At 45.9% G+C, this 12,194-nt stretch overlaps 1 protein-coding gene across 1 annotated transcript in view; it reads right to left on the bottom strand.

The window, feature by feature from the left end:
- Positions 1 to 12,194, bottom strand: part of COL27A1 (collagen type XXVII alpha 1 chain) — a 247,580-nt gene that overhangs the window by 166,957 nt on the left and 68,429 nt on the right. The window contains exons 9-11 of the mRNA XM_033137129.1: positions 11,416 to 11,469; positions 7,628 to 7,672; positions 2,651 to 2,704 (exon numbers count right to left, since the gene is read on the bottom strand). Of these exons, the coding sequence (XP_032993020.1) occupies positions 2,651 to 2,704; positions 7,628 to 7,672; positions 11,416 to 11,469 (153 nt within the window). The remainder of the gene's footprint in view (positions 1 to 2,650; positions 2,705 to 7,627; positions 7,673 to 11,415; positions 11,470 to 12,194) is intronic.

Raw genomic sequence — 12,194 nt, 5'->3', positions numbered from 1 at the left:
ACATGTCTGCAACAACTGCAGGATTATTATGGGCCAAATTGTCAGCCGCTGGCTGTCAGCTGCAAAAGCAAGCAAATGTGGAGGAAGGGGGATCATCGCTTAGGCTGAGGAAAGACACACACACACACACACACACACACACACACACACACACACACACCAGGAAACTGAGGCATAGCTTAGCGGAAGGAATAATTAGGCTACCGGTCTGGAACCAAATGAAAGCCGAAGCCAAGACTTGCTCAAGAAACTCTGTTTATGTTTCCTATTTGGTGACACACACAAGCATTAGATCAGCGACTCCAAACTCCCCCTCATCCATGCAGACGGCACACAAACACTTTTCCAGAATCTGCCTTCTCAATAGAGTCCTCTAGGTTTTGCCAACGAAATGGATGGGGTGCAGGAAGAAAGGGGCTTCATTTGGGAATATTGGCACAGTGCTGATGGGGAAGAGCTATTAATTCTAGGACGGGCAAGACCCAGGTTCAAAATCCCTGTCCAGCCTTGGGCCTCGGGCCAGTCACTAACCACCTCCTTCCCTACAGCCCCCGCCCCCACCTCAGGTGTTAAGATAGGCAGTGTGGACCCTCTTGTTAGTTCCACTGCCCTTGGAAGTTTGCAGATGGGGAAGGCCCAGGAGAAGGCCTTCTCTGTGGCAGTCCCTAAGATGTGGAATTCCTTCCTCACACAGGTGCATCTGGATTATGGCATTTCCCTTATACAATATAGTTTTTGTCGTATGCTGACGGCACTCATTTTTACACTGGCCTTTGAGAACTGATATATCAGTAGTTCTCAAAGGATGTGGCAGGAGACAATGGCAAGTGTGACAGGAAGATTCAAGGGCAAGCAGTATTCTATTTTGGGAATGATTCGTGTTCTGATCTAGCTGCCTTGTTTATACTTTCTGGCTGTCCCGTGATCATATCATAAAGCAGTTGTGGTCTGTGTTATAAATTAAGTCTTTACCTTTACCTCTACCTATAAATCAAGCACTGCTAGGAGTTGTTTCTTTTTGTTTTCCAATGTATTTCTTATCAATAAAGAATTTGGTATGGTGCAAGCAAATTTTTATTCTGAAAGTGGCCCAGAGAAAAGTCTGAGAACCACTGGCATGTGTTGTTGTTGTTGTTGTTTGTACCCAAATCTCTTAACTGCAATTTGCTTTGACTAACTTTAATATTGCATTTTGCCCTGGACCTCATGATAAGAGGCAGATAGGAAATCTAAATACTGTAATGGTAACTAGTGGATAAGGTACCTCATAGGGCTGTTGTAAGGTGGGCAGGACAAAAGGGCTACAGACCAAGGTTGGCCCTGAGCATTTTGCCACTAGAGGCAAACCAGAAAATTCTGCTACCCAGCCCACCACCTCCTCTTCTGCTGCTGCACGCCTGGCAGCAGCAGTGCACTCACAGTGGGTTCAGTGGGTGGCCAAGGTGATTGTATTTAGGTGGGCTGACCAAGATGGTCTATGGTGGAAGGTAATGCCCAAGTATTTAAATACCGAGCGTTGTTCGATGGTGTTGCCCTCGAGGTACCATGATGGATTCAGTTTGAGCGTGCCAAAAGGTATGATTTTGGTTTTAGAGTAATTGATTTTCCAGAGAATTTTCCTCACAGAATTGCATAAGCCCTCTCATCATGTTGTTAAGACCCAGCTTCGTCAACGAGAGGACTGCCATGTCATCGGCATAGAGTAGAATTAGGGACTTTAGCCTGATGCAAAGACGGGACAGGTTGGTTGAGAGCTTTAGTAGCTGTTATTATGTCGTTTATATAGAAATTGAACAAAAAGGGAGCCAAAAGGCAGCCTTGTTTGACACCTCTGGCTAGAGGAAAAGGGCGGGATAGGGCTCCGTAAGATCCAAATTTCACTCTGGCCGATATGTCTGAGTGGATTTCCTTTAACAGGCAAAGGAGCCTTTTGTCTATGCTGGTTGCGCTAAGCTTCAGCCAGAGTCTGGTTCTATCAATGGAATCAAAGGTGGAGGACGGGTCAATGAAGGCTACATACAATTTAGAATTAAACTTGGTTTCGTATTTATCAATCAATGATTGAAGGACTAGGCAGTGGCCGGGTGGTACTCAACTTTTACTCAGAGTATACCCACGGAAATTAATGACCATGAGTAAGTTAGGTCCATTAATTCCATTTGGTTTGCTGCGAATAAAAGTTAGTTGAATGCCACCCATAATAAATTAACTGAATAACTGCAACAATAAATAGTAATAATAATAAAATAATAAAATATAAATTAATGTGACCATTATTAATTAATTAGCACTTGCTACATAAAAGGCCTCTAAGTGACTTACTATATACTTTAAAAGCATAAAACACAGTATGAAATAAAATAAAATAAAATAAAATAAAATAGGTTAAATTAGTATTATAAAATGCCAGAGAAAGGAAGAGGCATTTATGGGATTGTGGCTGTTTTGGGGTACGGTGGACCTTGACTTCTGGGGCACAAGCATGTTGTGCTTCATGCAGAAAAATGTCTTGGGCTAGCAGGCAAGGCAACATGTGCATCTGTCAAAGAAGAGAAAAGATCAAGGCAGCCTCCAAAACAGACGGTGGCATGGACAACATGAGAAAGACAAGACAGACAGCAGTTTTGGCACAAAGAATGCAAAAACTCACTCGTTCTCCGTCAGCACCGGGCAGCCCAAATAATCCTGGCAGTCCAATGTACCCCTATGGAGGGAAAGGGAAAAAAACAAAGAGCATTTTGTCTCCTCTGATGCGGTGGGTTGGGGTCAAGTCCTGTGCCTTGGGAACAAGTAAAGCATCTTCCAGCGCTGGTCCAGGGAAGCCGTGATGAAATAAACCTTGGGGCAAGTGTATATGCCCATGGACTGCATGGTGCTGGCTTCCACGATGTAGTCCAAGGGCACATACCCTCACACCAGGGACCATGAGGAATCCAGGAAGGAAGGCGCCAGCCAGCTAGGGCCTTACCTGGGCTGGCTCAGGGAGGACCTGGGAGAAATGGAGCTTGGATCCAGGTTAGCTATGTGTGTGTAAAAGTTTCTGCTGCTGGCATTTTGTGTCACAATCCCACCAGGGAGGAAATAACTAAGAGCTTCAGGAACCGAGGGAGACTACAGCAGGGATGGGGAAGATCTGTAGCCCTCTAGAAGTTGCTGGGTTTCCCATCAGCCACTGCCAGCATGTCAAATGGTCAGGGATGAAGCGATTTGGAGCACCAACAATGTGTTGAGAAATGCTGGGGTAGCTGAGTCATTAGAGCATGAGACTCTTAATCTCAAGGTTAAGGGTTTGAGCCCCATGTTGGGCAAAAGATTCCTGCATTGCAGGGGGTTGGGCTAGGTGACCCTTGTGGTCTCTTCCAATTTACAATTCTATGATTCAATGATTCTATATAAAGCTGCCTCGTACCAGGTCAGACCACTAGCCTTTCTAGCAGTTTATCATCTGCAAGGGTTCTTGCATCTCTCCAGGGCATCAGACAGGGGACATTCCCACCCTACCAGGAGATACCAGGAATGGAACCTGTGACGTTCTGAGTGCAAAGCAGATATCTTAACACTGAGCTCTGGCTCTTTCCCATAGGGCTCACCCCCATCCTTGAGTTTGAGGGTTAAATGCCTTTTTTGTACTGCAGGTACAGTGGTACCTCTGGTTACATACTTAATTCGTTCCGTAGGTCCGTTCTTAACCTGAAACTGTTTTTAACCTGAAGCACCGCTTTAGCCAATGGGGCCTCCCGCTGCCGCTGCACTGCCAGAGCACAATTTCTGTTCTTATCCTGAAGCAAAGTTCTTAACCTGAAGTGTTATTTCTGGGTTGGTGGAGTTTGTAACCTGAAGCGTATGTAACCTGAGGTACCACTGTATATGTACTTCACAATGACATATGGAACCCTGGAAACCCAGAGGCTCATCCATCCTATATCTAATGTTCTCTCCATACCCAATTTGCAGATGAACTCTGGCCCGCCACCTCCAGTGCCTTCTCATTCACCCAACTACGGTAATAATAATTTATTTATTTATTTATTTATACATACCCTGCCCATTTGGCTCTCTGTTTCAGAAACTAACTGCTGAAATGACAATGCCCCCTCACTCTTTGAGGATGGAAATGTGTTTGTTATCTCCATCAGACTTTCTTTTTTTAAGGACAGCTGGGGGGATAGGCTGTGTTGTGGAACAGCCTGTCATTACAGGATATTAAACAGCTGATCAGCCCCTTCCCCCACCTTCTTCCCTTGTACAAGAATGAAAACCACTGATGGGGTCAACCTTTGTTTATCGCTTGCAATTTTCCCGGTGATGAGAGCCAGCTGGTAGCATTTACTGCTCACAAGGAAAAAGAGCACATGACAACCAGGGAGATGGATTTATTGGCTCAGAGCGTCATGTTGATTTAGAATTGCAGTGGAGAGTAGGAGGCAGTTAACTGGAACTCTGCTTCTTTCGAATAAAAGTGAAGAAGAGGAGGGTGGAATGGAAAAGAGGCAGAAGCTTCTCAAAAGTGAACACTCAGGACGAGCCAGCCCAAGTGAGGACACAAAGCACTACTATGGCATCAGAGATTGTTGGCCTTTGCATGTGGGTTCAAGATGCTGGTTCACTGTTAGAAGCAGAGGTGTCAAAATTTGGCCCCTCGAGTGGCTCCCTCCTTACAAAGCTAAGTCCTGGCACTAGAAGAGCTCTTCAGGATTAGACCAAAAGTCCACCTAACCCAAGCAGGGGACCGAGACTTCCCCAGGTTGTTTGCTACCGTAGCAACCGCAGTCAGGGGTAGTCTGCCTATGAACATGAAAGTTCCATTTCGTTATCCTGCTAAACCAAGGTACTGTCAGGCCCGGGGACCGAAAGTGGCCCTCCGGTCCTCTCCATGGCCCTCTGGACTCTCCCTGGGCCCTGCCCTGTGCTGTCCGCTCAAGTGCTTTGCTGACCTGATGGCATATTTAAGACTTGCTCATGTCCTTTGCATGCTCGGACAGGCGGTGGAGCTGTGTGGGTGCAGTGCAGGTAGAAATACCTGGTTTTTGCACACCTGAAATGTAGCCTGCACTAAAGGTAAAAACTGCATCTGTCGATCCACCTACCTTTTCTTTTGCTCCCACCCACCATTGGTATGCAGCAGTTGAGCTGAAAACAATTCTCCACCCTTGCACCAGGCCACTGAATCTGTCTAATCAACATCTAAAGATTGGATCCTACAAAACTAACAAAGCAAAAGGAGAGAATATGCAGGACCACCTTCATTTAGGCCAAACAACCCGTACTTTGAAGCAGGGGTGATAAACCTTTTTGCGCCAAGGGCCACTTTCCCTTCTGGACAACCTTCCAAGGACCACATGCCAGTGGTGGGAGGGCAGAGAGGGGTTACATTTGTAAAATACACACAGTCCAGCCTCTATCCATCCTCCATCCAGGCAAGCAAGGGTTCAATTACACCAAAGATACTCAAGGCAAGTGTGATGCAGGGCCATAGGTGTACCTGGGGGTCCACGGAGGGACACATACACACACCCTAAATAAAAAAATGATAAAAAATACATAGCAAACTGAGGTTCTATTCCCCCTAACAAAGGGCCTGCTCCCCCAAAAATCCTGTTTCTCCCCCTGTGCAGGGCTGGCGAGTGCTGTGGACAGAGAAGAGTTCCAAGAGTTCAGAAAGTGCTGGAGAGCCACATCCTGTCCCCTACTTTACAATCTTCTTCACAGACCCTGCTCAGGTACTCACCTGTGAGGGCAATCAACCTGACAGGCTCATGAAAAAGGGTCTTGCCCTGCAATTGTAGCATTCAGTTCCACTGGACATTAAGCAAGCTCCTCTCCTTCATAGTTTTAAATGGGTCTAGAAATCCCACTTCTTCCCTGCTGCTTTTAATGGGTGGATTTAAATTAGGGTGAAATACAGTATTTTATGTTAGCTATTTATAATGTGATTTAGTTTTGTGCTGGGTAGTTTCTGTCACTTTTGTGCAGGCTTTTTTAAGGTTGTCTTAAATTGTGATTGGTTCCCCCCCCCCCGCAATCTATGCATTTTGCATTGTTTTGGTGGTTGTTTTGAGCCTTTTGAATGTTTGTCTATGTGGTGGGAGACACACCCTCCCTATAAGTAGTAAACTAACTCAGTAGGGAAGCAGGGTGGGCAGTAGTTTCCTCTTTGCTTCAGGGCAGGAGGCAAAGTGAGGCAACCCCCTCAGGTGACAGATGCTAAGAGACAGCAGCGAGAGCTCCCTGGCTGTAGCAGGGCTTGCCACAGGGCCTCACCTGGGGCCCTAAACTAGTCTGCTGCTTCAGATGCAATGTAAGGTCCTATCCCACCCGCCAGTGCTGAACTCTCATTCACCCACCAGTCCAGCCAGCTTCTGTACATTGAGTAGAGAGGGAAGAGACCATGCTGTCTTGTCCTCTGCCTCAGGCATCAGAATATCATGGGCTGGGCATGCCTTGCTGTGCTTGTTTTCCACTTACAGGACAGGGGTGGTGGTTCCACCACAGACCCTAACCTCAGCATTTCTAGCATCTCATCTTGGAGCTTAGCTACAGGTTGAAGCCAACAGGCATCCCCCAGCTTCTTCCACACGTCAGTTACATGCTGCTTGAGGATTTGTTGTTGCCAAAGACAGCAGGAAAACCTATGCAAGAGTTGATTAGGCAGAGCAAGGAAGAGTGGAAGAGAGGCATCTGCTGAGACCTTCCTTCCTGCACACACGCACGCACACACACACACAGTGAATCAACTGCTATTATATTTCCAACCTGCCCAGGAGCTGCTGCTCAACCATGGGCAATTCCTGCAAAACCTAAGGACAGTAAGCCAAGGGCAGGACAGCTGCAAGGGAGGTTGGGCCTGGCTCAGCCCCCAACATGTGCCAGGGCAGAATGACTGGGAAGATACTTATAGCCAACAAGCAGGCTCACAGCAGTTCATGGACACTTGGAAACAATAGGTCCCCAGACAGGACAGGGAAGGCTGGTTCAGGGAGAAGGTAACGTTTGCTGCTGAGACACAGACCCACTGCTCCACACAAACCTGGCAGCAAGCCTTGGACCGCTTCCTTTTGCAGCAGCTGCTGGCAGGCAGGAGCCAGGGCAAGCAGATCAGTTCCAGCTGCTACTCATTCCAGGACAGCAAGCCTCATTGGCCCAGGCATTTAAAACCCAGAGCCCTATAGCCTGGCAATGACCTGTGTTCCCTGTTTACATGTGTGCTGCGCTACCATTCATGCCAGGACTGCTGGTCTTAGAAGTGCAGTGAGCCACTTTGCTGTCAGGGGTTCCTTAGCAACTGTTCTTCACTGTTTCCAGAAGTTATAGGAGCAAGTGAAGGCTGGTCCATTAGGGCAAACAGGTGTGCTTCAGCCCCCCCCCCCGCTTGCCTTCCAACTTACAGTCAGTTCAAGGAAGGGTGTTGGTTGTCAGCTTCCTTCTCTTCCTTGGGCTCAGTGCAGAGCTCAGCAGGGCAGGGAGGGGTGGGGGAGGACACCAGAATCTGTTGGCTCCAGCTTCACCTACTGCTGGCTCATTTGCCTTTGACCCTACTGGTCCAAGTGGGCTCCAGTCACCACTACCTACTGGTTCCCTCCTTGTCCATGTCAGTGGAAATGTATAAACAAGGATCTCTCTCACTTACCCGGCTGCCTTTTGGACCAGGTTCTCCTATAGGTCCAGGTAAACCCTGAAACACAAGAAGGGAAAAACAAAACAAAGCAAAGCAAGAAAGACAGATAAATGTGGACATGTTAGAACTTTTTTAAAAATACACAAACACACAAACATCTGCAAACAGTTCCAAAGCAGAGGCTTCTCTTTGCAATTTAGGAAGCAGTCCAAGAGATAGCTAGGAAGGAATTCAGAGGGGAAGAATTATCATCATCATCACAATAAGCCTCCGGAAACAAATGCCCTAATTGTTACAGGGAGATGGCTCTGCAGGCATTCGTATTTTAAAACAGAACTCATAGTTAATTCCACTCCATTCCAGAGCAGCTCAGCTGCAACAGAGGAGTGGACTGAATGCAAGGAGGGAAAAGCAAAGGCTAGTTGATATCAGATTGTAGTAAGTTGCTCACGCACATGTGCTGGCTACAGGTTGATCTCTGTGCTAATATATTAAGAAGCTATCAGCTGCATTTATCACAAGGTTATGGAAAGCCAGCCTTAAATTTGGTACCTTGCAGTTCCAGGCCAGCAACATTCAACCCTGCTCTGTCAAATTAGTTTTTTTTTTGGGGGGGGGGTGTAAGGGTGCAGAAGTTTTCCTAATCACAGGAATGTGATATTAATGGTAAACTGAGGCAAGTTAAGCCCATGGCCAATGCTTAGCTATGATAGAAGAACTGAGCATCTAGGCTCAGAAGCAGAATACTTCTGGAAACCAGCTACTGTGGGAAAGGCAATGAAGGAGGCTGGCTGCCCTCACAAAGGACTTGACACAGGGGTGGTGTTGGGTGGTATCAAGCTTAGAATTGTGAAACCAGAGACCTGTGTGTTGCTGCCCTACATCCACCTTCCCTAACCTGGTGCCCACCTGGTGTATCTGAAGAAGTGTGCATGCACACGAAAGCTCATACCAAGAACAAACTTAGTTGGTCTCTAAGGTGCTACTGGAAGGATTTTATTTATTTATTTATTTATTTTGTTTCGACTACGGCAGACCAACACGGCTACCTACCTGTAACTGGTGCCCACCAGATGTTTTGGACTCCCCCTAATGGGAGGCTTTGAAAGGCTTTAAAAAACCTCTCTTTTTCAATGGCTTTTAACTGATGTCTTTTATTGGATAGGCTACAGGGCGGCTGGGGGTGTGAACATGCCCTCTAGATGTGGCTCCCATTACCTCTGACCACTAGCCTAGTTGGCTGGGGCTAATAGGATCTGCAGCCAAACAACATCTGGAGAGCACCATGTTGGCGACCCCAGCTTCAAAGGCGTGTTTCAAAGGGGGATTTTAGTCCCAGTTGGTGCTGGAGAGCAAGGGAATAAGCCTCCTCTTCCCAACAATGTCCATCCATCTGTCCACCTATACTTGCAACCAATTAAAGATGAAACAAAGGCATAGCTGCACACTGCATGTTACCATGTAGTTTGACTTGTAGAACTCATGAGGATGAGGAACTTATGAGAATCTCAAATTCTGTATCATTGCAAGGGGTAAATAAAAAAAACTGGCAAAATGAATAAGGGTTAGGGGTTATTTGTCTGGAAATGTAAAGCTCATCTGTTCTCACTGCTGAAATAAAATATTCCTATTTGAGACTAGGGAATAGGAAAAAATGTATTAATTTCAATCTCTCCTCTTCTTATTCTTTCATAAGTTTTGCATCCGTGTGTGGATATTCTTTTGTGCAACAGGCACATTTCTGCTAGCCATTCCCTTATTTTATGCATTTTTTTTTAATGTTACCACCACTACTACAAGTACTTTTGTGCACCATTTCCCCTCAAATGCACATTTTTATGGCAAGCTGTGTCACAAAGTTCAGACACATGTGAATTACAAAGGACAGCTCTGTTTCAGTTGCTCATGGGCTTAGGGGGTATAAATTAGGTGAGCTTGCACTAAAATGCAAAGTGAAACAGATTTCTCTCCCATTCCTATAATAAACTTCCATGGTTATTTACTCTGTGCCAGTTGCCAGACTAAATGAAATTGAACGATCTCCTTCCACCTCCAACTTCCATCACCTCCAGTTCAGGAAGCTCTGAAAGATAAACCCAGATCCCACTGTCAAAATGTTTGTTTGTATGCTTCTGCCATCAGGCCAAAGTTAACAACTTTGCCTCCGACGCCTGAACCAAAAAGAAGTCAAGCTTCCAACTTTTCCACCGCGATGCAAAACCAAAACTTGCCAAAAGAAGAAGTAATGAAAGCACCGAATAAGGAAAGTAAACATAACTGGGACTGAAGAGGTTAGTGTGGGCAGCTGTACTATATTGGTCCCAGTGGATAAGAAACAGGGCTATTCCGCGCCTCCCCCCCCCCTTTGAATAAGCTTCTGTTGGTGAAAAAAGCACACTAACCTTTGGCTTAGACAGAACATTTCATCAAACAAATGGGAAAGGTGGAAACTTACAGGGAGAAAGCATTCCTGGTGTCTCATGGCCTCTATTGCTGTGTCTTGAATAAACTTTTTGAAAAGTTTGTTGAGCCATGCAGGGATAAGTGGACATTTTGGCACATTGCTTGCTTGCTTATTTATATTTAGTATTATTATTTATAGTAACGTACAATGGGCCAAAACAACAAAGAGTCTTGTGACACATGCCAGGATTTCTCTACTAATAACAAAGAAAGAAAACAGTTGATTGATGGCAACTACACTGTGTCAGGTATGAATCTGAAAGTCAGTTCCACAATCTCCTGCCCATTCAGAACGACCAACGTCAGTTAAAAGCTTGCATACCCTTTTCGGCAACATAGGCTGGCATATATCTAGGGTTCAGTGCAGGCCAAGCCTTTGATGCTCCTTTTATAGTTGCCTCCAAGAGAGAACTTTGGTTTCTGCAGCTTCTTCAACAACTGCATTGCCTCAAAGAGAGAAGGTGCAGCTATATAACACCTCCCTTCCATAAGCACACACACATACACAGCACAGCTGCCCTTCACACCACGTTTCATCCAGCAATTATTATTTTAGACACAGCAACAACAGGCGTGCATAGTGGAAAAGATGTGGGTGGGGGCAGTCCAGAGTGGTGCATGCAGTCTGGCACATGCTGAGCCATTTGTGCACATGACCTGTCCCATTCCTTTGCATGGAGAGCCATGCATATGCTTTCCTCCACTGAAACAAACAGATCAGAAGACCCTGCATGGCATACATGTACTAAAAACTCCTGTGGCCTCTAACTCAGGAATAGGAGAACCTGTGGCCTTCATCCCTGTGGTCAGAGATGATGGGAGCTATCAGCATTTCTCCTAATACACACTTTTTTGCAAGACAACGTTAAAAAATAATAATACATGTTTGCATGTTATTTTCATATATATTTTCTCCAGTATATGTGTTTGTGTACACATTACTTTGCTGGGGAACCACATTGCAAAATTCAGAAAAGTGCTTTAGCCTGTGCATAGTTTCAGAAAGTGCAGATTATATTGGTTTACCTTTCAATGCCAATTGAATCAACCTTAGCTAGGCTACAATTCCCAACATCCCTGGCCACTAGGTATGCTTGCCTGAGCTGACTGACCTGGAGTCCAGCAACATCTCGAGGACCATGCATTTTGCACCGTGATCTACAAAGGGGGAACCCCCCTGGGTGGTCCAGAGTCTAAAATTACTTAATCACACTACTGGCATGCAAACACATTATAGCTGGGACTGAATCTCTTACTAATTGTGGGATACTGTAGCCATCTACCTGCCTGCCCACCAAACCCCTATGCTGTACACAGCACGGTAAGATTTACTGCACCTGCCTGCCAGGATAACCTTTGGCACCTGGGTTCCCGTCAGATCCTCGTTCACCCTGTAAAAAAAAGAGAGAGGAAAGGGCAGCAGGGCAGGGAATGGGAAGAATTAAATCTGGCTCCATGACCTGCATACCAGTAGTAATAGTAATAATAAAATAATAATAATAATAATTCATCTTTCTCAACATGGTGAATGCCATGCTGATAGGGACAACAGGTTCACAGTAGACACAGTGCATGAACTTTGATCCATCTGACAGAAAGAGCACCAGGAGCGCATATGGAACCCATCCGCAAAAGAAGCACAGTGAAACTCAGAGCTTGCATATGGTTACACCAGGGAGAACCTGAGGCCTTCAAGGTGTTAGTGGGCTCCAATTGGACTCCCATCAACCCCGGCCAACAATGACCAACAGTCAAAGATTATGGGAGTTGTAGTCCAACAGCATCTGGAGGGCCACAATTTCCCCATTCCTGGACTAACTAAACTAGCATTTGCTTCACAGAATCCAAAATTCTCTTCATGTTCTCACCACAAGTAGCGTCTTCCCTCCCACTGCCATTTTGAAGATGCAGGTAGATCAAAATGAACAGAAAATAACATCTGACGCATTATAAAGAAAGCAGTGGGACATGCAACAAAACATGGGGTGCTTCTTTTAGAGTTCTAGTTGGCCTGCCCCATTTAGGGAAGAGCTATAGCTCAGTGGAAGGGCACTTGCAAGGCCCCAGGCTCAATGCAGGGAGGGCTGGGGATGTCCCTGGTCTGATTCCATGGAAA

Source organism: Lacerta agilis, chromosome Z, assembly GCF_009819535.1.
Source record: "Lacerta agilis isolate rLacAgi1 chromosome Z, rLacAgi1.pri, whole genome shotgun sequence".
NCBI lineage: Eukaryota > Metazoa > Chordata > Lepidosauria > Squamata > Lacertidae > Lacerta > Lacerta agilis.
This window is presented reverse-complemented; position numbering and strand designations above follow the sequence as displayed.